Source organism: Vanellus vanellus (genome assembly GCF_965231255.1).
Source record: "Vanellus vanellus genome assembly, chromosome: 2".
NCBI classification, from domain to species: Eukaryota; Metazoa; Chordata; class Aves; order Charadriiformes; family Charadriidae; genus Vanellus; species Vanellus vanellus.
In genome coordinates, this window is record NC_138906.1 from 60,686,005 (window position 1) to 60,711,364 (window position 25,360).

The 25,360-nt window shown below is 44.5% G+C and overlaps 1 protein-coding gene across 1 annotated transcript in view; it reads right to left on the reverse strand.

The window, feature by feature from the left end:
• Positions 1-25,360, reverse strand: part of AOAH (acyloxyacyl hydrolase) — a gene marked incomplete at its 5' end in the record, with an annotated part of 87,846 nt that overhangs the window by 15,678 nt on the left and 46,808 nt on the right. The window contains 5 exon segments of the mRNA XM_082499415.1: positions 979-1,151; positions 7,731-7,805; positions 8,821-8,857; positions 15,135-15,217; positions 17,543-17,634. Of these exon segments, the coding sequence (XP_082355541.1) occupies positions 979-1,151; positions 7,731-7,805; positions 8,821-8,857; positions 15,135-15,217; positions 17,543-17,634 (460 nt within the window).

The following is a 25,360-nucleotide window of genomic DNA, read 5'->3' on the forward strand; positions in this document are numbered from 1 at the left end:
ATTTCACATTCTTTAACCACTGGGGGGTGGTATGAACTTATAGAGAAGGGGTTCTGCAACAAGCTTCCAAGCTTCCCCACCCCACAACCTCCCACATCTCCAAGGAAATGTTTCCACACTGTCTCCAGAGGCACAGCTGTCGGACTAGCCAAGGATGGATGCCACATGTCATTGCATATGAATGCAGCCCCCTGTGATGACATTCCTCCTTGCTGCTTGGCACAGGATGAAGCCAAGGAGCAAGTGGTCTGTTGATGGTCAGACGTACGATTTCATGCGTGCTCTGAGATGACGGGTTCCCAAAGGCAGCCTCCAAATCTCTGAAAATGCTGCCCGAAAGCACGTTACGGCAGTAAGAGGGCTTTTCCCTCACATCGCACTGTGAGGGAATGCCCTCAAACGTGCCTGCACATGGTGTGAGGTTTCAATCATCACACCCGTAGGTAGGGTAGGAGGTGGCAGGCATCCAGAGGTTGTGGAAAATGTATTTCTCTAATATCTAACCAGTCTTTCGCAACCCCCTGACTTAATCTTCTGTCCTGGCCCACATCCAGTTTTACCAAGACATCCACCGCTCAGTGAGTGGAGGTGTTCACCAAATATCCAGCTCCACCTGTAACAAAATCCAGGATGAAGCGCAGGCAGGCTGGCCACAATTTTGGCCTAAGGGTGAGGCAGAACAGCTTTTTTCCATGTTCACAGCATGTATTGAGCCTAGTTTGGAGCTGAGAGGGTCCAGCCTGGGACAGTCCAGGCAGGTTAGGTGTCTGCCCTCTCATTGCCCTATCCTGCACTGGGGGTGGTAAGCTGGGTCTCCTACTTCTACTGCACAGCCAATATCTATCTCATATTTCTCAGATCTCCCCCACTCTGTCAGGTTTGCTTGAAATTGTCAATAGATTCATAAATTATTCAGGGAGAGAAAACAACACGAGCAAGCAGACAACCAGGAGGGTCCCCCCAACATCTCATATTTACCTAGAGGATGGTATCTGTCATGCAGGTTATCCCAGAGAAAGCGGCCATCTACCAAGCCTGTTAAAATCACATGGCTGCCATTTGGAAGACGGGAGTCCAGGTATTGCAGAGCTTGCACCACGTTGGAGAGCATTTCTTTGGGTGTAGTCATGTGAGCCAGTGTGTCACGGTTCCTGCAGAAGAACGGGATGCCAACAGGACATTGTGTCAGGTAATACTGTGCCCTGCAGAAGGCACCTGAAACAGCAGATGATTCTTCTTTGCTGTTCTTCCACATTAAGTTAGCTAAATAAAACCTTATAAAAATGATGCTATGTGTTTTAGTCTCTCGTTGTTATTGCCAAAACCAGAAGTGATACAGAAACCTCCCTCAGTATAACCCTTCTCCCTGCTAAAAACAGACAGATGCACCCCCTTTTTATAGAGTGGCCTCCTGTTGTGGGTTAACCCCAGTGGGCAGCTAAGCACCACACAGCCTCTCACTCACTTGCTCCCCCACCCCCAGTGAGACAGAGGAAGAGGAAAGGAAGAGCAAAAGCAAGAAAAATTGGGGGTCAAGATAAAAAAAAGATAAAAAAATAAAGTTATTGTTCAATAAGCGAAGGAGAAGTAGAAGAAGAGACGAAGCAAACAAAAGAGATGGTGCATCACCTCCCATGGGCAGACCTATGTCCAGCCAGTTCCTGAGCAAAAGATGGCTATCCCCACTAAAATCCCCTCCTCTCCCTTTTTATTGTTGAGCATGATGTTATATGGCATGGAATACCTCTTTGGTCGGCTTGGGTCATCTGCCTGCTTGTGTCCCCTCACAACCTCTTGTGCACCCCCAATCTGTTCACTGGGGGGCAGAGTGACAAACAGAGAAGGCCCCAACGCTGTGCAAACACTGCTCAGCCACAGCTGAAAAAGTGTGTTATCAGCATTGTTTTGGTCAAAAATCTAAAACACAGCACCACAAGACCTGCTGTGTGAAGAAAATTAACTCTATCCTAGCCAAGCCCAGAACACCTCCATAAAGAAAAAAGCCTTAGCTCTCCTGCTGGTTTTATTCCATAGGTTGCAAATGAATTAGTCTTTATTTACAGTGCAGAGAGGCAAACCAGAGCCATGAAGCAGACTATGACCACATGGGTTTCCTATGGCGTTAAAAATCCATGTAAAACTACTCCGGTCACCCTGCCGCCTCACATTTTGTAGCTGTTGCAGAGCATCTTGAGCTGCTTGATATAAATCCAGGAACTTGCCGAGCTGTAGTCCTTACAAGACCATAGAATCATAGAATGGTTTAGGTTGGAAGGCACCTTGAAGATCATTGTGTTCCAACCCCCCCGCCATGGGCGGGGACGCCTCCCAGTAGACCAGGTTGCTCAAAGCCCCATCCAGCCTGGCCTTGAACACCTCCAGGGATGGAGCTTCTACAACTTCTCCACCTGTTCCAGTGCCTTACCACCCTCAGAGTGAAAAACTTCTTCCTAATGTTTAATCTAAACCTGCCCTCTTCCAGTTTGAAGCCATTCCCCCTCATCCTATCACTACATGCCCTTGTAAAAAGTCCCCCCCCCCCCCCCCCCCAGCTCTCCTGTAGGCCCCCTTTAGGTACTGGAAGTCCTGTGTAGGGTCTCCCCGGAGCCTTCTCTTCTCCAGGCTGAACAACCCCAACTCTCAGCCTGTCGTCACAGGAGAGGACTTGCTGCTTTTGGTGAATGCAAAGACACTGCCCTTGGTCTACCTATGAAACGCCAGTCTGCAACTGCAATTTGGCTGATCTAATGTATACCTCAAGTTTCAGGAGGAAAAGCATCCATTCCCCTAAGGGGATGTAGAGTGCTGCCGCACCTTGCTAAGGGCCTCCATGGTTTGGCTCTGAACAGGGGGAAACAGTGCTGCTCCACACATGGCTTCAGGGTGTGGGATGCCCTAGAGACGGGTGAAAGGAGGGCTTCTTTCCCCATGGGTTGCTGCAGGTAGCTTACATTCAACACGATCTTTGACTATGCCAGGTAGAAATAGCTAAGGTAGCTTTGTCTCACGTGTTGTATGCCTCTCACTACAGCTCTGCAGGAGGACAGGAGAGTATCAAGAGGTCTGGACGAATATGGGGGACCGGAGGGAGGAGGAGGAGGATGGAGGGAGGACATATTTAAGATAAAATAGTCCTCAGAAATGTTCATTAGGGTACAGGATCTGTGTCAGTGTCCCACATGGACTGGACACCCATGTTTTGAGGCTCACTGGCAGGCCTGAACCTGTTCAAGCCAGAGTCCCAGGCTCAACTTTATCCTTCCTCTCTTGCATTTAGCTGTAAATGCCGCAGGGCAGGGAAAATTAAAATCCTGAAGTTGAAATAAATTTCAACTTATATAAGAAAAACAAACAAGCAAAACCACTCCAGGCTGCCTGGAGAACACTGCTCTAGTTATGTTATTAAAACAACCACTTTATTACAGAAAAAGTGCTCACCGGCTCTTCCCCCGAGAGCTCTCGCCACACTCTCACGGTGCACGTGTCTCTAACAGGGGCTATGAGCAAGTGGGTGAATGCTGCCCCGAGGAGACTGTCCCATCCCGCCAAGAGACAATCCACAGGCCTCTGGCATGGAGGAGACCCCAGGTCCATGGGGCCCTGCTCTGGCCATACCTGGGAGACAGGGCAGACCCAGCTCTGGGGAAAAGCCTCCCGTTGTCCGGAGAGGCCCCATTGCCCTCTCTCAGAGTGGGAGTCAGTGGGATGGAAAGAAGGACATTGTTGCGAGCTTCCACAAATGCTAGGCAGCTCCAGGGTGGCCTGGGCCCCCTTGGGCCATGTGGAGCAGAGCATGTAAATCCATAAGTTGCCTTTTTTGAATTGGGAAAGACAATACAGACAGACATTTGCAACATAAGCTCTTGAAAGAGCCCCCAGAAAGAGCAGCAAGAGCACCATAATCAGAATTTGGACCACATCAACGTGTGTGGCCGTGCACAGCATGGACCATGCACCTTGGGAAGCAGACTCTCGTGACAGCTTTTGTCCTGCCTTGGTGGTGCAGCTCAGCTGGAGCAAGGCTTTCACCTGCTGAGGAGCTGATCTCATTGCTCAAGAAGACAGACAGACAGGGGATGTCCTTCCGAGTAGTGCATAAGGTTGCACTAACGTCCATCCTTATTGTTTTAGGAGTTCCCACATTTTCCCCTCGTGGGCCTGTAGGGAAGCAATCAGTTTAGCAGCCAGGAGGCTCCATCCAGGTCCTTTCCTTGGGAAGGTCCTTTAACCTCTTTCATGGCTTCCCAGGGGTAAGAGAAGGGCAAACCTGATGCTTGCAGTGCCAAGTGAGCTGCTGGGGAATCAGATAGGATTTCTTGTCAGTGAACACCATAAAAGCAGGAGCTTTCAAAAGCATTGTTATTCTGTCTTGAGGCATTAGAAATGTTCGTGCTCAGGGGGGAAGCGAGGGGGGAGGAGTTGGTGCAGAGTCCCGTGTGAGAGAACCATGTTCCCCAGCAAGGATTTGGAATTCTTCAGTGGGCCGCATTTTGCACACAAAATAATAATTAGACAAGTTCCCCGGGCCCAGAAATTTATCTTAATGCAGTATGCGCTGCTGAAGCATTTGAGACTTTCTGGTTAGGGAGAACTGAAAAACAGCATTAAGATTCAGGCTTATCCTTGTCACAGCCACCCAAGCAAGGTACTTTTGAGATAAGACTGTGGTTTTGCCCTTAAATTACTTCATTTCGCCTACAGGTGTTGCAGCACTTGATTTCAAAACACTGCGCTGATGTAAGGCCTCTACCACAAGTAAACACGTCAGTGTGAGCTGAAATTAATATGACATTCATAACTCCACTTTCTCTTGTCATCCTCCGCTGAAGTCATGCAGATATTTCAGAGCATTTCTTCACATTTCCTTTCCGTGCCAGGCGATGAAATTAAAACCAACGGAGAAAAGCAAGCCACCTTGCAGGTATATTCCTCTTGGGCTCTGCCATAAGGACTTCAAGGTGCCTGGGTGAGCACTGGGGTCTGTTGTGGTACCCTCACACCGTCCCCCTCACATACTCTTTTTAAGGGTGGAGAGGCGCAGCAGCACTCTGGGGACAGTGACCTTACAACGAGGGAGGGTAACACTCTCACTGGCACCGGTGATGCTTTGTACAAGTTCCCGTCCCGGCGGATGGCTGCTCACCCCGCTTTGCTGCTGTCACCTTTCTATCTGGTGCAGATGCCATAACTGCAAAGCTGGGAAAGAGAGGCTGGAGAAATGGTGCCTTACCCCAAACGCAATTAATATATGCAATAATTGTACAGCATTTGAGACTGCTGGTGCTCGTTATTTTCTTGTCTGATTATTTTTTTTGTTGTTGTTCCAGGTCTGTGTCCCACATTTACACCTCAGTGGGCTGAGAGATACCGTTGCCATCTGTCTTTATTTTTCTAACCCCCCCCTGTTTGGACACCACAGCGTGGAGACTACTGGGAACGTGTAACTCAGGCTGCCAATTTCATTATCTTTCTCCTCTACAAACATCCATATTACTCATTGCCCTGCTCTTCGCACGGGGTGAATTACTGGCATTTTAACAATGCTTTGGCTAAGAGCTGTGTCTCCGGTGTGCTCAGCACACTGCTCCCTTTTGAAGGTAAAATACAGGATAAGGCCAGAAAGGCTCTATTACAGCAGTTTAAAGCTATCCTCGAAGAGGTTTTTGTTTGTCAAGCCCTAGGTTTGAAGTCAAGCCCATCGGATGCTCCGCATCCTCCGTAACCTCTGTGGGTACCTCAGAGCCAGGGCAGCTACAAACAGTGACTGGACACTGAAAAAAATCTCTCTTTGCTATACATCCCAGTCGATAGAAACAGCGTGTTGCTACAGAAGCTGCAGCATCTTTCCTTGCTGGAGTCACAGGGATCACTGCAGCCTGATAGCCTCTTTTGATGCTGTAAATGTTTTGGAAGAAAACAGACAGCAGAGAGAATTTGAGCAGACAAAAGTGTCTCTGCCAGGTAATGGATGCTGGGATAAAAAGAGTTTCAAGTAATAAATACTGTTTTGGAACATAGAAATGGACGAGGAAAGGCCAAAATGGTTTAAATTTGTGGAAAATTTCTTTTTACTTCAGGCAAAGAATAGAAAGCAGTGTTAGAGACGGGGGAAGTGAAAGGAATAACCTGCAGAATGAGAAATAAAACAAAGGAAAAAGAGGTGCTTTTAGCAAAGCCGGTGAAACAGCAGAATTGAAATACGTACACAACAGAGCCTGGGCCAAGCCTGGGAGAAGACACCTCGAAAGTCTCTGCAGCAGGAGCCACAGATTTCAGTGAAGGTGCTATGTTTTGGGGCTTACCATCCTGGGGATGGTTGTAATGATATCTCCATAAGCTTCTCAATAAACAGATGCCCAGGACAGACTTGTCAGCAAGTAGCAGGACTTGTTGTCACTGCTTTTCCCGCTCAGTCGAAGGGCGGTGGCATTGCTTTTGAGGATTTGTGCATCCTTCCCGTAACAGGAGGGTGGTGCTGAGGGCAGATTTGGGAGTTCTGGGCAGGGGCACAAGAGAAAGCACGAGCGCCAGAGGGAGATGCCAAGGGAGGTTATTTCCGCATGCTGTCTGCACGTGGCCAGGGAGATGGACCTAAAAGGTGGCCCCTGTGGTCCCACTTCTGCCCTGGCTGAGGTCTGTGGCAGGGAAAGCCCTGCTTGGCCTTTGGCCATCCCCGTCTGGAGCACAACAACCCGACATGCAAAGCTTCAACCCAAGCACTCGTTGTCAAGCCAAGTTTTAGGATACCAAACCCAAGATATTTTAATGGCAATGTCTGACAGCCTTCAAAATAGCTCCCGCTTCATTATACAGCCTGCAGGCGGGGCTTTTCAAAAGCTTCAGAAGGGGACTTAAGCTGAGCGTGTGTCATTTATTAAGACGACTGTTTTGAAAGTCTCAGCATAACTCAGATTTCTTCCTTCCTTCCGCTTAAAAGAAAATGTGAAGAATCACCATGGTGAAAATAATGTTACGCTAACAGCAGCACTTGGGCCACCTGCAAAACCAAACCTGCGGTACGGACGTGCTGTGCATTGGCCCCAATTGCAAGGCGTTTTCAGCCTTCCCAATACCGGGAGGAAGGGAAGCATCCAACTAGTGACCTCTTGGCGTCCCTGCGAGCATTGCTGATGGATAATGCCAGAACTATTAGTTTTGAAAGCTTCAGTTCATTCTCCTGCTGAGCTTATGACGCGAGTAAAGCCAGAAAGACAAAACACCTCGTCAGGAGAGCACAGCAAAGACTGCAGGCAGCGTGCAGCAGAGGCAGGGTGAAAATAGACCTCGACAGGGGACTACATTGTCATACTTCAGAAAAGGTAAACCAGTCACGCTCTCCCTCCTGACAGGAGGTGACACACTGGGTAAGACGGATATGCATGCTTTTAAACCCACCCCTCCCCCTCCTGTCGTTGTTATACTTCATTTCGTTGGCTAAGTTAGAAATCTACTTCAGACATACTGTTGGTCACTTTATCGCTTGTAAAAGAAAGAAAGACAAGCTCCAAACGAGGACTGGTAGGTGGCTATGAGGAATACAGGTAAGGCTGTATTTGAAAATACCAGTATTTTCAGCAGAAAAAATAATAATTAGACACAGACCAATAGCAAAGAAAAATGTCATTGCAGGGTAATGCAAAGCAATGAGACATAAATGTCCAAGCAGACTGTAGTACTCTAGGGAAGTCAAATTTATGACACTATAAATGTTAATTCAGTTTACACCTTACCCGTTGCAGACATCATTCCCAATTGTAGCGTAGATAACTATGGCTGGATTGTCCAACAGCTGGTTTCTGGCCAAGCTAAAAGATAAATACGCAGCAATATTAATAAGGAGATATGTTCTCAGTGTCTGAATCATACACCATGCTTATATGAGACCGCACTTGGAATTAGCTCGTTTAGACTTGGCCAATGCTCAGATCACTATGCTTCTACATTTGGGAGAGGTTTTTGTTGTTGGGTTTTGTATTTTAGCAAAGTTTCTTAAATATAGTTTTTTTCACTTCTCCCTTTTGCCCCTCGTCGACTTGTCACTTCCTATGTTTTTCCTGCTGTCTTTCTATCTTCTTTGTATTATTCAGAATCCAAATCAAGTAGTTTCATTTCAGGGCAAAGACATAAATCAAGATGGGAAGTTTTTGATCAGAGATGGAAGAAGAAGACTATGTTTGGCTGACAACTAGGTTTATATGTAGGATTGGCCTCAAGATCAGATCAGGATGTGATCTGAAGTTCAGTGCTAGAGGGCAAGGATTCATTACTACTTTTTCTGGAGGAGAGAACAATAAATCCCTTAGGATGTGAACTATAGCAGCATCAAGCAAACTAAATCAAACCCGACTGCCCCACAGCCCACTCAAATTCATCTGAAAAGGAGAGATGCTGCCTCTTGCTATCCAGTAGCTGGTCAGTCATATCCATACGGAGATAACACAGTGGACCTGCCCGTGTCTATCTCCATCGCTACAAATCAGGAGTAATGCAGTTAGGGGGACACAGAGCACAGATTTAGAGAAAGGCTTAGTCTCTTCCCTTAAATAACTGGAAATGCTCTGTTGGCTTAACTGGGCCAAGATCACGGCTCTGGAGATGACAGCCACACTTTAAAACAATTTTTCTTCTGTTGATGGAAGTTTATACCAGAGAAGAAACAGACAGCACTTCAGAGCACAGTGGCCAAGGGAAGCTGTGCTTTTTAGGACACTTGTGAATACTACATTCATTACAGTGCTTTGCTTGTTTCTTTTGAAGAAGTAGGACTCCAGCAACACTTCTGTATCCCCAGTCAACATTCGAATCCCATTAAACACTCACCTTTTTATTAAATAGAGGAGGTTTCCTGAAGAACCACCTGATCACATGTAGAGGGAATAAGAGAAATAGTACAACATTGTTAGACTGACAAACAAAATGAAGTGTAAACCCCAGCTTCATTGCGTATTTCCAAGAATGTGGAAGCATTAAAAAGAAAAATGGAACAAGTCATCTCTGCAACCTTTTTGGGTGCCGGCATTAGGAAGTAAAGCTCCATCCAGGGACCTGCTGCCTCTTGCTCGAGTCCCACACTTCAGACTGTAGAAAATCAAATACTTTTAACTGCTGGGTTGTTTGGATCTGGCTTTTAATCCAGATCTGGCAGCTTCTTCCCATCTCTTGAACATAGTAGTCTCTTGTAAACCAGCCAACCTGACTTGTCAACAGTCGATCTACTTTTAACTTTCCCTATAAATTGCAAAGGGAACTGTTCTCACTCTTCTGAGAGATAAGCGTCTCTCAGCTATACCACATTGGGACTGATTCAGGTCCTAAACATAGGCACCGAGCGCCATTTTTGACATCCCAGAGTATCCAAGACACCTGCAGCAGGGCTGGCAGATACAACATGGGATGCGTGAGAGATTGTGCACTTCTGGAGAGGCAGCTAGAGGTGGGAAAGGTACCGTAAAGCATCTTAAATAGCACTAGACACCAACATTTGGGTGTCTGCATTGCTCTCCCCACGACTGGCAGACTTAAGAAAAATAGTATTTGGCCAGCTGCACCCCTCAGAGAAGCTCTGCATTTCAATGGAAACTCACCCAAATGATTGGATGCAAATCTTTCCTCCTCCAGGAAAAGAGCTAGCTAAACCTAAGCACCTATGAACACCTATGATCATTCATTACGTCTTGAATGAGAACAGCATTCCCAATTAGGAAAACTTCTATGCCTCAAACTTACTCGCAGGCTATGCATATACATCCCAGCTATCCGCCGCACACAAATCAAACTCCGTCGCCTGCAGTGCAAGAGTGATACCAAATGAGGAGCCAAAAAGGGCTTTATGCTTTGTTCAAGATCAGACTAGGACTGTGATTACAAGAAGTTCACCTCACAGCAACGTACAGAAACATAAACTTCAGAGAAGCAGGCCCTACAGGTTGCACTTGCTTTTATTTTGCAGTATTTTCACTCTCTCTCCTCTTTTCTTGCTCCTTCTCCTCTTGCATTATACTCCCTCTGTTCTTCACTCAGCTCTTCCCTGGTGTCTCTCTCTTCTCCTCTTTTCTGCATTGTGCCTCCGAAATTTGCTTTGAGAAGCAAATCCTGTCCTCCCCGCAGCTCGTGAGGGGAAACTTGTGGACAGAACATCATTAAATCCTTGCTGGATTGGTATAGGGGAAAGATCTAAGAGACAAACCCCTAAGGTAGCAATAATACGCTTTGCATTTTAATAATGGTGCCTTTGTTATCATCACTCACAGTGATGCCGACTACATATATCAAGGAATCCTTTATGTTTTAAATAATCCAGTTCTTCCAAGCTAAAAATGAATATATCTGTCTACTGCTTCTCTCCTGGGGGTTGCTAGTCCATTCAAAATCCAGCCTTTATGTCAAGAAGCTCTTTTCAGCAGAATAAGAGCCCCACAAAATCCTTAGAAAATACGGCTTGGAACAAAACTACCACCAGTTGATCTTTTTTTTTTTTTTTTTTCTGTTTAATAGCCCTTCTTTCAGTTAGAGTTCAACACCCCTCTGTTAAGCCATTCTGCCGCATGGCTCCCTGGACCGGGGCTGCAGTTCCAGCACAAATAAGCTATTGGGATCACTAGACATTAAATATGTATTTACAAAAATGTAAGAAACTGTTCTTGGCTATGTATTACCTCCACAAGCGTAGGTAGTTATAAGCAGCTCTGCGGAAAGCATTAGCATGTTTACAAATCAAGTAAAAACATGAACGTTTTTTTTAGAGAACTGTTTTCATGGGTGAATTGAGTTTTCAAAGAAGTTTTCGTGATACAGGATGCAACCTGTGATTAGAACAGGCGAGAGAGAAAAAGAGATGAGGCACAGCAGTTACCCCTACACTGTTGAATGTCCTGGCAGCTATTCCTGGACGCTTTCCAAACGTTCTCAGACCGGTGGGGTTTTGGTTGAGGAGTCAGTGCTGGGTTTCCTTGTGCTTGTGAGCAACCCTAAATTTCATAAACCTTGGAATACTTGAGCTGCACTTCTTGTTTTTCTTGCTCTTGGACCCCGTGTGGCCGACACAGAGCAGCACTAACGTGCACCGAAAGAGCCTGAGTCCAGATAGCACCAAAAGTGCTGTGTGGATAAGAATGGCTTATTGACTTCTAATCATTTGCTCCCTTATGCTGCACAAGCAATTGGAAATGTGACGGTGCAAAGAAAAACGTCTCTGGTTTTCCCCAAAATGAACTCCAGGTGGACTAGAATTTCCAAGACAGACAAAAAAAAAAAATATTATTATTTCTTAACTGGTTTTAAGACCTCTGGGTTTCCCTGTTTTTTCACGATTCCCCTTTCTGGGTGGGGAGGGGTCACCAGGTGATAGAATAATTGTCTAAACAACAATGAATTGTTGTGGGTTCCTCAAACCATAACAGACACCAAAAACACACTGAAAACAATGAAACAATAAAACCTGTCTGTTGAAAACTGTTCAGCAAGCCACTTTGATGGAAAACATTGATTAGGACTGTAAGCTATTTATTGTGCGACCACAAGCTGAAAGCAGTAACGGTGGCAGAGAACAGATTTGTAACGAATTATTAACCTATATCTCATGTACCAAGCCTCTTGTGGGTGCCCGGTGAGCAAAGCTGGTCACCCAAAATGAATGTCAGCAATTCTGATGTGAATACATTCACGGGTCATGGGTAACGTGCACGGATTGCTGAGGGGCACCTTCCCTGGCCCTAGCTGAGCACCCTACCCCGCAGCCAGCCACAGAGGAAGGAAGGGTCCACATTCTCCAGGGGATAATGGGAATGGGAAAGAAAGAAAGGGAAGGCTGAAATCCCACCAGCACGGAGATCATGGAAGCCTTCTTCCAGGGTGAAGATGCATGTCCCAGGAAGGGCAATGGGGGAAAGTGCCTCCATCCTGAGCTCTGACACAGCGCTGGTGCTCCTGTAGGGGGCTGGAGACGAGCATTGCTCTCTGTCCCCAACTTGGCTTGCCATCCTTGGCCTCTGGCTCTCAGCTGTATACCTCCTCCATCAGACCTGTGTCTCTAGCATCTCTTCCTCTCATTGCATATACGTGGGGCTGTGAAGCATCATTTTCAGAGGAAGGTTAAGTTGTCCCAGGCGGGGCTAGGTCAGGTTGGTGGACAGCTTTTTGCTTTACTGACACTGAGAGGGGCCATTTAAATCCTTCTATTTGGGGAAACTATTACGACAATTGAGGCAATAAAAGCAAACCTTTACGATGCCATGTCAGCATGATGATTAAGAGAAGATACTGAGGGAGGGTATCCTGGGATTTTCCTATCATTTGTAATTTTTCCCTTTTTTAAAATTCCCTTCTCAATTTTCTTCAGTCTTTTGCCCTGACACAGGCTCACCTCTTTTTATATCCTGCAGGTGTCTGTAGTGTAAGTGGAAAGAAGATACATGAAGGGGAGAGAAAAAGGAACGATCCACAGGGTGAAATACTTTTTTTTTAAGTCTGTGAGGGAATTGGGAAAAAGGAAGAGCAGAAAGTACAACCTCCATTAACGTAAAGAAAGCAGAACAGGTTAATAGCATATCAGGTACTGAGATGAACTGGATATAAATGAGAAGAAACGTTGACACCTAGTCATCCATTGACCATCTAGTTTGGCCTTTGTTTTATTCTTTCACAGAAAGCACATCTGAGGGACTGCAATAATGCGAGCCAACAACTCTAGTGCCTTGTGACTTACAGATGAGAAAGTCAGAAGCACCCGACCCATGACACCAAACACATTGTAAAACACTTGAGCGGAAGACCTGAATCCTCAGGAGCGCCACGTGTGCCACAGGAAGGAGGAAGGTGTATGAAAGGCATTGCCAAGTGGCATCGGTGCTGGCACCAGAAGGCAATATTTTTAGAGGAAAATGCTCACCTGAGCCTGGAATTGATCCTTGTATCGCAGTACCTGTATGTGTGACCTCTTCTGCCTGGTAAGATCTCTGTCTGTCAGAGGTGGGGGGTTGGGGCAGACTCTGATCCTAAATCTGGCAGGAAATCCCAAGCATTTAACAAGTTTCTAAGTAGCACTAGGGACAGCAGTGCTCCTCACTTGCAGCCGACATGACTCATCCGTTGGAGAGGAAGAACATCCCGTAAAGCCAAATTATCTACCCGAGGAGAATAAATTTTCCCAAGCTTCTGCAGCCAGTTTTCTGAAGCATGAAAATTAATTAAATACAATAGAAACACAATGTGATAATCACAGAATAATCAAGTATCTTTTAAACCTGCTGTTGGGGACATCACCTAATCCAACACACGAAAGCTAACATCATAAACCTTAATTCCTAAGGGAGATTACTGTCATCCCTTCATACAACCCCTTTGACAAATTTAAACAAACTCTGTCTTGAAACAACTCAAGGTTTCTTTTTTGCCCCCCTCCCCCCGCCCCCATATTGAGGGCTATTCTAGGTTTTCACTCCTTGATTGTGACCTCTTCTTAAATTTCTCCCCCCAAACAGAAGTAGGATTAATGAAAACACGTGTTCTTGTACTAGAACTATCCTTCAGTTTAAACCATTCTTCCCACTCTGTGTTGTTTATGCCTCAGAAGGATTCAAAACAGTAATCCTTTTTAATTTTTGCTTTGCTCAGTTGCCAAAATGTCTTCACGTCCCTTCAGAAGTCTCCATTGCCCTAATCTGCCCAAAGCCTTTCCCTGTAGCTATTCCCACCGAAGTTGGTCCTCCCTAGGCAAAAGGGACCAAATTCTGAGGTCTTCTCAGTGGCTTATGTGAGGAAGGACTGTCTCTCTGTCTCCAGAGAAAATAGTGTGCGTGATGCATCGTGCAAACTCCTTAGCCTCTTTCCAGCTCTGTCGTGCACTCCCGGCTTTTCCTTGAAATTCCCCTTTACACCCTCACGCCACTCTCTCTCCACCACCTCTGGCCGATGAGCCGCTAGTTTACAGACAAGAGTCTTATCGTTAGCTCTGACATGTATATCTTGTACAATTGTATGTGCTGCAATTGCTGTCACTGCTGTTCCCAAGCTCATCTAAATTATTCCTGGATAAGGATGCGGCCCACTTCAGGATGGTTAATACTTTGCAGTTTTGCATCATTCACAGATGCTGCCAAGCATGCACCTTGGTCCTTGTTCTAAGGTCCCCACTCCAAACGTTAAGCAGGGTTAGCCTCAGGAGAGATGCGTGAAGGACATAGCTCCTCTCTCAAATTTGCTGCTCTTCCCTGCTTAGCTAGTTCTCTACCCACATCTTATTTCTGGTATTAATCTTCCTCTTCTTCACTGTACACAGCATTTCTTGTGAGGTATCAAGCAAGACACTTTCCTAATTCTAAGTAGATTAAGTCTCCTGCATATACCCATGGCAACACAGGATGTTATTTCATAGAAAGAAGATGTTAAGCCAGCCTCACAAAATTAATTTATTAATTAATTAAAACTTAACAGTGTTAAGTTTTGTCCCAATTTTGTTTTACCTGTGTGTCCCTGATTACTCCTTTAAAATCTGTTCTGAGAACACGTAAGGACGCCAGCACCATTGACCTCCCCAGTTTTGCAAGAGGACTTCTGTTTGCTGGTCTCCAGCTCCAAAGGATGTCACGGGACGTCACGGACACTCTTACTATGAGAGCGATGACTGGTTTGTGCCCGCTCTGCCTTGCCGGCGTGGCAACCCTGTGAGCCCCCTGTGCTACTGTGAGGTGCAGTGTAGGGCCCTCCTGGCATCCACCGCGGCAGTGCAGAGCAGGGGCATGCAAGAAGTGGGGACCATGCCGCAGCCGCCAGAGGAGATGGAGGGCAAACCTTTTAGCTCCATCACTACCATTGACATCCCTCTATATCCCCGCTTTTGGTCATGGCCAACACACTCTCCCCTCCCCCCGCAGAGTTACAATGGGGTACACTGGTTTTTAGCCCAGTGGAAATTCTTAGTCAGTGCATGGGTAGAAGTGATCAAGCCACACACCTCCCTGCTCAGAGCCACAAGAAAAGACACTGAGTTAAATAAATGCTGTTCTCTGTTTTTCCATAAGAAACGCGTGCGATTCGGAAAGTGTTTCTCTTTGTTTCTGAAAGATGTTAATTAATCCAGCATCAAGTATCAGACTAGTAAGGTTAAAAAAAAAAAAATGCGAAAAAACTTAACATACCGTTTTGGGAAATGTTCTGTAAGTCTCTGTGATTACAGCGATTTCTCCTGCGTAAACGTAGATACAGAGAGTCTGTCCAGCCTCTGAAATAAATTGAGAAAATGTGAGCTGCTAAACTCATGCGATACTGATGAAAACACAGCTGATATTAAAAATGGAGTACGTTCTTGTGTCTGAACTCTGTGCCCCAGTTATATATATGTTTTTCTTTCCCCATCTCTTTTTTTTTGTGGTCATAAATCTTTTTCACCTTGAACACGGTGGCCTAAAATGGAAGCCAAGATAGTCCTCCAGAAACTGTAAATTGATGGAGTTCCTTTGAAATAGTTCCATGCAGGATGCTTTTATCCTGGTCTTTCAGATAAGGTGTTTAAAAACCTTTTTGTTATACATCATTTATCAAAACAATCCTGTTGATTGCTCACTAATTGACTTTTCAATCGGTTGTTATGGAACAGTAAATAAAAGAGAAGAAATATTGGCAGGGCATTCATTTCCCAATGCCATAAATCTTGGACAGAGTGATCTGAAAACAGGTTAGGCTTGACTGTGATTAGTTCTCTCCTTTATTTTGCACTGTTGAGAAAAATGAAAATGCAAATGAAAAGGGTAACAGCCCAAAGGGAAGCTGGTGAGAAGACCATGCTCCCAGCCATGAGTACATGGTCATCTCTGTTGGGGCTGCTGGTTTTGTGGTTGAACTTAGACACCGAAGGAAACAGATGATAACTTAAATACTATGGCTTAAGAACAGCAAACTTGGATGAATGCAGAGAAACCGAAGACAATGAGAAGTTTTGAGACCAGCAATAAAAGGTAACGACCTACATAGAAATGCATGATAACATCAGCCGGTCACCATGCAATGGGATACACAAGAAATGCCCGGGCTTTTTGGTTTTCAGCACAGCAGGTGGGCGGATGTGGAGCAGCAAATAGACCTTCTTGGTCAGGGGATATTAGTTAATCAGTAGTGTCCCTGTTCACACATCAGGAGGTGGGAAAGATGGGCACGGACCTCCCCAGTTTGTGTCTCTGTTTCTGCAGGTTTGGAGTAAATGGGAGCCTCCCACTGTGCATTGCCTACAGTCTCCACCACACTGTGGTATGGGATTTTGAGCTACTTTTAAAAATGCCTTGAAGTCCCAAACAGTCCTTCTTTTTTTTTTTTTTTTCCAGGACATGGAAGAGATTAAAAAACTGAACACTGACCCAAGGCCTATCGCTGACAACTTCAGAGCCAATACTAAGCTTTGATCACTTGTGAGCTTCAGATTCTTTGGAGCTCAGTTAAATACTGTGTGTTGAGTAGATGGACATTGTAATAGATTTTTAAAGGTCGGTTTCGCTGCTGACTCTGAAGGACAAGGCTGCCTAGATCTTCTCTGTTGACTTGTTAAGTAGTACACCTCCTTAAAGCATACACTGTGTGCATGTAGCTGAGGCTGGAAGCCTGGTTATTGCATAGGGAGGAAAAATAAAGCAAAAAGTACAACAGTACGGCGCATCAGATATTTTTCCTGGAAAAGAATATATTCTGCCAACTTTTTAATTCTGTTGGTAGAGAGCCCCTTTAGGCTTGACTCATGCTTAATTTGGCATTTCACTGTATTCATGACCTATCTGATACACATAAATACAAATTATCTGAAACTCAGGCCAGACCAGGCACTGTCGATGATTGTATCCTTCAGTTCTGGCAGGACTCAAGGGCCTCTTAATGCTGGCCAGAAAGGCGATTAACAACATTTTGAATTTTTTTTTTTAACTTCACAGTTAAAACTGCAGGCAGTTCAAGGTGTTCTCCATGTTTGCACTTCATTTTCCTTCCCTTCCAGCGGAGACTCCTTTTTTTTTCCCATCTATCCCTGCATCCTTCCCCATCCACATGAGCCGAGGTAACACAGCTAATTAGGCCACAGGTGCTTCAAAATTCTTTTTCTGCTACTTCCCTCTAAGTGTGAAAAAAAAGGGGGGAAGAAAGATTGCCCCAAAAAAGGGAAAGCCGTGAAATAACCCTGGGGTTACCATTTATTCCACTGTTTCAGTAGCAAAAATGAAACAGGAGGAAGAGGGAAAGAGGAAATAAAATAAGAAAAGGAAAATGCTGATTTTTTGTTAGTTTCTCCCTTTCTCCCTGACCCAAAATTTTGAAAAAAAAGCAAGTTTGGTTTTTCTTTCTTTGATTTTTTTTTCTCCTTCTAAATAACCATTTCCAGCTCTAAAACTTATCCTGAATTTCAGGGAGACTGGGCTAGAGTATTGTGCGTTGTCTAAAACCCCTAGATCCGGTGTCGATCTTGACTAGCATTTTTATCTTTCCTTTCAAGCACTGTGTATTTTTTCTTGCTGCGCTTTGAGGGACCTTGAGACTTACTGCGACTTGGCCACCCCACCTGTTGGCTTACCCGATGGTAGAATTCAGAAATCCAGTGATCTCCGAGAACTGGGGCCAGTCAAGCTCGTCCGTAAAAGCCATTGGGAGATTAGCAAACGATTTCTGAAAGAGAAATTTTAAAATCAACACGGTTTCACCCTCACAGACAAAAAAATCCTGTCAGCAAACTCAAGCACTTCTTAGCTGGAGCGTTAGCGGGATGGCAGTAATTGTAACTATAGCTTGAGCAGTAATTATTTATGCATACACTTAAAAAGCTGACTCTTGTAAGATGGGCATATCAAGGGACGGAGAAAGGAAAAGCAGAAGACATATCTGAATAGCATCTCCTGGCACCCTTTAATTTTGAAAGATACCAAAAATCCTCCTGACATGGAGCATGGACGGCAGGTGCAGACCACCAAGGCAGCGGCTGTTTGCTGCAGCATCCGTCCTGTCCGAAGGTGGGTCATAGGGAGAGTTGACAACACAGTGTCCCCAGCATATACAGCAGAAGGATAATGTTCATTTCACTTGAAGTTCCCTTGCCCTCTCCAGCAGGATGAACTGTGAGCATCTGACCCCCTAGAAACCTCTGCCTGGTTCTCACCGCAAATTTCTGGGATGGCACTGAAGCAACAGAGTCAGAAAAGCCGCTAAGCACGGCAGGGACCATGGAGAAAAACACATGGTCTGCCATAATCTTCCCACGCAAGTCGACACAACCTTTACCCTCCTCTGCTTTTGCTGGTATTAGTCCCCATGTTTTCACAAGCAACTGCCCCCGTGAAAGCCTCTATGCAGATGCAAACCCCGTTGCGCTTTCAAAACACAGTGCCCTGTTCGTTTCCACTTTGATTTGTGAATGTGTCAAAAATCACAACAGGCGAGAAAAACGGCCTCGAGAAATTGCGCCACCTCAGAAGGACGAGAATGTGGAGTAAATTTTCAGTTTCTCCCAGTCTGGGCTACACTCACAAAGACAAATGCATAAATCCAGCGTGCTCATACTGAAAAACTGTTGATGGAAAAGGTAATAACCAAAAGAAGGTCAAAACATAAAATCAGAGAACTTGCACGCTGGTTTAATCTGTGTTATTTAGTAGCTTCATTTTCTTTTCAAGCAATTGTGGGGTTTCCTTAAACCCTCACTGCTAAAAGCAGCAAGCAGGTGGCTAATTCTTTCTCCAGGAGGGTCAGAGGTAACAGAGGAGCCATAGAAGAGCTAAATCTTACAGTCCCCACCAAGTCCTCATTCCCGGAAAATTATCATTTAGGTGAATGGGAGCTATGCTTGAGTATACACCTGTGGGTTTTGACTGTAAGAGGATGGGGGGAGACACAGGGAAAGGGGAGGAGAGGCGAGAAAAGGGGGGTTGTCGGCGGGAAGAAATCCTGAAGCCAAGCTCTGAGCAGCCTAACACACAGCAGATGCCACTTTAAAGTGTGTAACAGCATATTTGACCTACTTACAGTACATCTGCATTAGTTACCGAAGTGAAAATGGGTCTGGCTTAATTATTTTTCAGTTGGTCCTTTCTCTCTCTCTCACACATATGTATATGTGTCCTTGTGTATATCTGTATATACATATATATATATAAAAATAATTATTTTTTGAAGACTGGAGGGGACTTCCAAATATGCCTTCTTCAAATCTGATAGTTTTGTGTGCAAACAAGCACTTAATCCAAGGACACAGCTATGAGCAGAAGAGGAGGGGTGCAGTATGACTTGGCCATTTGCAATATTTGCTTCCTTGTAGCTTTGCATTAAAGGCGACAGAAATATATAAAAAACTATAGATATGATCTCTTAGAAGTCACAGCATATAATAGTATAAAAACAGCCCAAAAAATTATTAAATATTTTTAAAACAAATCCTTTCATGACCAATTCTCTCATTATTTCCCATTGGCACTCCAAAACAATATTTTCATTGGACAAGTCCCAATAATTCGTAACTAGTTTTCTTTTCCCCTGCAAACTTAGCTTAAATACGAATTAGCCAGAACCTAATTGAGTTGCAAATTGGTTTGGAGAGGAACATTTGAGCCCAGAATTATAGCTGCATTTGAAAACTGTATATACGTTTAGCATTGACACCGTTCCAGCAAAGCACTTAAAGCCAGACTTTTGAAGATATTTCAGGACCGAAGGGTGAAGTCGAGTAGTTAATGGAAATTTCAGAAGAATGCTAGACCTTGAACCCTGCAGCAATGTAGTTCGGAAAGCAAGGTCTAACAGACTGCCTTTCGCTTAGTCTCAGATGCAAATGTGTCCCACTCTAGAGGTGGATCTATGTTGACTTTTAGCTTAAAACTCTACTGAGCACAGCCTTGTTTAAATACCATTCTCTAGACTATTTTGGCTGAGGAGCCACGCTTCAGCCTACGTGCCAGATTTTAGCAGAGAATGATTAGAAAATTATTCCAGCCTAGCTTCAAATGCCATATTTTACCCTCAAATGCTCTGGATGGGTCTCATTTCGAAGGAACGGCCTCACCTCCTAGATGTGTCCTACCTTGAAATACAGGGCAGCCAATGCCACGGCTGATGCTAAATGCACACATGCCAAGCTGCGCCTAAATTGAAGAAGGTTCAGGGTTGCTATGGCAAGAGATTTTCAAAATCAGAACACAAAAGGGCATTGGAAACTTAATGCTCATACAAACCTTTAGAAATTCCAGTCCCAGAAATCCTGAAAGCACTGAAGTACCCCTTAATTTGAAGGGGAATTGGGTATTTGGTTTTATACTGACTTTAATGCTGTTCAAATCCTCACAATAGCATTAAGTACCACAGATGACTTTCTTATTCTAAGTATACAAATAAACAACCCTTACAGCTCTTGAGGAAAGCACAGCTTATCTTTTTAAAAAGCACGTATGGCATTTCTACTCTGTAAAGCTGCAAGGGACATAAGTTTGAAATTAGCAAATTTATTACCTTATTTCCCGCAAAATGCATCATCTTAGTCATCACAACACTAGCTGGGAGAAAATTGTCTGCAATTCACTGGATTTAGAGGCAAGCTAGAGAATGTTTTTAATAAGATTTTCACAGATCAAACTCCTGTTTTTTCTAGTGGTGCAAAAAAAGATGTCAGTGGGATAAGTGTTCGGGACATCCTGAACCCGCATGTTCTTTTAATAGGAAATATATAGTATGAAAGAGTTACTTTAATGAAACCTAAGAACCCCTTTAGTTTGTGGGCAAATAGATATTTACTGGATTACAGATGAGATTTATTTTCTCTTTATTCAGCATGAAATAGAGATCCAAGAGTTTTAAAATGCATCTTCCCAGAAAGGGTATTATTTCCAGCGTATTTATAAATACAGTGCTTTTATCTCCAGATAAAATTGTCTCTAAAATGGGATTTAAAAGTAAGCTTCTATCCCAGCCATATAACAGAAAAATGCTGCGTTTAGTAGCTAGTTGGTAGTCAATTGTAAGCAGATGGACAGAGCAGCAGGAGCACAATATCCATCACTAGACACACCAGCGTTTTCAACATTAGCTTTCCCAAAAAATATCCACCTCGAAAAAAAACCCCAAACCAACAGCATTTCTTCTGCTTTGCTAAACTTCATGAAGTGCCTGACCCTTCATTTTTAGTGTCTGAATTTTGGGGTCAAAGGAATGAACATTCAGCTCAATTCTTGCTGAACCTTTTAAAAGAAGAAAAGCCTGGCAAACCCAAAACCTATTGACAAGCAGAAAACCAAAATAAAGTTGACTCATCCCCTTCTTACAGCTGTATAATTCCCTTCCTGTAATTGCACTCTGGGTGTTTGAGGATTTACTGGAGTGTTGGCAGGTTAGGGACAGAGCCACACGCTCGGCTGTCTCTGCAGGAATGCACAGGCAGGTATCCTCAGGGATGGTCCCAACATCATTTGCTCTGTGTTGCTGCACCTCAGGTAGATCCCTGCAGGGTAGACTTCGGGACTCAGAAGTACCAGATTGGTCAAAAATTTCAAATTCGAGGGACCTGTGACTTCCCCTGGTGATACATAGGGTGGGTTTTTTTTTTTGTTGTTTTGGGTTTTTTTTTTAACTGGAGAAATAACATGCCTGAGCTATAGCTTTCAAAGGTGTGTCCACCTGGTGATGGATATTTTCCACACCAAGTAGCGTCTCCATATGCTCTTTGTGGGAAGAACATACTCTAAGAGGGATGATAACTGTATTTGTGGCTTTGGAAACAGCACATGAAAACATGAGTCCCCAATCTAACGTGGTGCACATCTCAAGCTTCTCAAGCTTGAGGCTCGACAAAATGGGCATGGAGTGTCTGCAGCTGCGTCAGGGCAGGCAGGCTGCCACTCAGGTCCTTGTGAATTCACCCCCCACCCCAAAACAGCCTCCTTGACAAATGCATGAACATGATTCAGGTCTCTGCATTTGCTCACTAAGGTTTAAAAAAACAGGAAGGTGAGGATGGCACCAAGGGACTCGATATAGGACAAGTGAACGATGCAACTTGATGCATTCCTTGACATGGGACATATGACAGGAGCGTGTCCCCCTACACTGGATTACATGGGGGGTTATTACCCTGTGAGAGGCCAATGCTAAGAGGGCAGTAAGTTCCCAGTTACACCTGGAAATCCAAAATCCAGCAGATAACATCTTCCCAACCACGGTCTCTGAGATGATAGTGCAGGCATCTGAATTCCAAGGCTGTTCAGCCCAAATACCCATCTGGTCACACCTGTGCTAATCATGCGGTTACCCAAATGACATCCTGAGCCTGCTTCAGTGAGGAAATTTCTCACTCGCATTCTCTCTTCCCTCGCTCATCGTTACTGCTCCTTTGCATGGTAGCGTATGTGCAGCTTAATCAGGGAAAGCAACCATTCTGCAGAGCCTCTTAACTAAATTCACAGCATCTCTCCTGAAAATCATTTCCCCACCTAATTAGCTTTAAAACAGGAATTAACAGCTGCCACTGATGTGGTGCTGATTAACAGAAGGGCCCGGAGCATTGTTACCAAGTGTAAATTTTACTTTACACTTGTATATGGAAACGCTTCTATATTTGAACATGTATAATGACAAATATAAATAAGAAATATATGAAATATATATAGTATATAAAATAGATAAGTAAAAATATAGAAAAACATTAAAGTAATAAAATAATACACATAATAAATCTGAATTAACAGGCACAAAACTTTTTCCTTGTACACATGATAAAAATCCTGGGGGGAGAGGGGAGAGTCTATTTGGAATTCCATGTAGACTGCTGAGATGCCATTGAAATGGAAATTAAAGCTTTGAACCAACTCATGTATTGACTGTAGAGAAAACCATTTGATAAGCTAATTTTTCTATGTGTCTTAACAAAGAAATTTTGGCAGAATCAAAGCGAAGTGTCTTGAGTTTGACACCACGGGGGAACAGCAGCTACATGAGGCTCATGCCTTATTCTCCTCTCTGAGAGCCCTAACTTCAAATTCTTGCTCTGGTCCCAGGTTAAGGATGTTTTCTGTGAGATTAGGACGTAGACTCTCCGTACTCTTTCTGCTCACGAAACCATCCCTGGATGTGCTTAGAAATTCTCCTTGAGGAAAGCCTTGCACTGAAAAAGTATTGAAACTAGCTAATCTGTTAATTAAACCTGCAGATGAAGGATATTTCCCAGTAGCATTTAACACTACGCATCCAGAGACAACAGTATTGCACCTTCACAACCCCAGGCGGCTAAATTGCAGCTATTGCCGTTCTACACACAGAAAGCAAGACACAAGGACGAGCAAGAGGAAGAGGCAGTGACAAAGTCTGAATTAGCTCAGAAGTTTTTTTGGTAGCGCTTTCGTGCTCAGGCGACAACTTTCTTACCTAAGGTGAGCTGCAAATTAAATAACTTTTTATTATTGCTAGAGTTTAAACACAGATACGAGGTTTTTTGTACAACTGAACTGTCTATGTCTTTGCATTAATATTTAACCACTGTATTTTTGCCAGGTCAGTAGGAAAGCTTGGAAATAGTCCTAGATAAGAACCTGTTCTTTCCTATCCCAAATCTCATGTACCCCAGACGCCTAAGTGGCTGTGCAGTGCACTACGGGAGAGCTCAGCTACATGTAGGAGGGCTGCATGTCCTGCAAGGTAATTAGCGCAGCCCTGCTCTGTCCTGCGTAGCTATAAATGACTTCGCCAAGTTCCTCTGCATTACCATTACCTCTGCATTACTGTGCTATGTCTGTCTCAGAGTTCTGTCTGACGCTGCCCAGCTCAGGGTGCCCGGCATCCAAAGGGACATAAGGTTATCTATACTGTCCTCTTTTACTTTCTTCTGCTAGCTCCAATAAGCGGTGTTTTAAGCAATACCTTAATGCATCCCTTTCTTACTGGGCTCAGAACAGATGCCAGCCTTGGTGTCTTATACTGGTGCACAAGAGATTTTTCTCCCGGGACTAGCTTGTGGCAGCTCTGGATATACTTCTTTTTTTACTTACTCATAGATTGTATTTATCTTCTCCAATTCCAGAGATGCCTTAATTCCTTTTATTTTATATACTGTGAGTGGAGTGACTACAAAAGGCCAGAGAGCGAACACATCTCCCTTTGTCTTCCTTAACCTGGAGTCACCCTTTCCGCAAATCACAGAATCACAGAATTATCAGAGTTGGAAGGGACCTCTAGAGATCATCTAGTCCAACTCCCCTGCTAAAGCAGGATTGCCCAGAGCACATTACTCAGGACTGCATCCAGGCGGGTCTTGAAAATCTCCAGGGAAGGGGACTCCACAACCTCCCTGGGCAGCCTGTGCCAGTGCTCTGTCACCTGAACCGTAAAGAAGTTTTTCCGTGTATTTGAACAGAACTTCCTGTGTTCTAACTTGTGCCCATTGCCCCTCGTCCTGTTACTTGGAACCATTGAAAAGAGCCTGGCTCCATCCTCCTTCAACCCACCCTTTAGATACTTGTACGCCATAATAAGGTCTCCCCTCAGCCTTCTCCTCTCCAGGCTAAAGAGTCCCAGCTCTCTCAGCCTTTCCTCATAAGGCAGATGCTCCAAGGAAAGGAAAGTAGCTTGCTTCCTTCTTTTCCAACCCCTCCTTGACCTTCCCCAGACAGTGGCCAGATGGAGTTGAGCACTGAGAGCGTGTATTTGTTGGGTCTTACACAAAGAGCAGCAGTTCCCTTCCCATGCGAGTTGCTCTACACCCATCGGACAGTAACAAGATGCCATCAAAGCTCACTTTACAATCTGCACTCCGGTTCCTGACCTTGAAGCTTCTGCCACTGCATGTCATTACCAGCCCTCGATCCATCCAACTAATGGACCAGCAAGCTTCAAGCAAGAGAAATGCTTTCTAAACCTTCATTACAATGATGATAAAATGTTGACATAGTCTAAAACTATTCTTGCCTACATGGCTCTGCTACCAGCGTTGCCGCCAGAATCATCATCACCATCAGTATTATTACCATCTTTATTAGACAAGATAATCTCAATTATCATTAGTGCTAATTTATTATGCTCATCATCAGCTCTGTCATCAGTGTCATTGGTCTAATCGTTGCTCATAAACGTTTAACAAAGAAAAACAACTGCTAATCTGCAACATTTAAATCAGCTCAGCTCTGGGAGCAAAAGTGGGAAACAGATGAAACTCTCAGACCTCCACTAGCACTGTAACTACTGCCATTTTGGAATAAGTATTGTTCTCCAGAAAATGTCCATACCCTTCTCCACAGAGGCCAGTGGAGGAGTAGCAGGTTTTCACCAGGATAGGTGGACAATGATGATCCACTCATCCCTGTGCAACAGACCCTTGTGCAGAGAAGGGCAACACACAGTCCTCCCTGGCTAGGGAATGACACCAGCT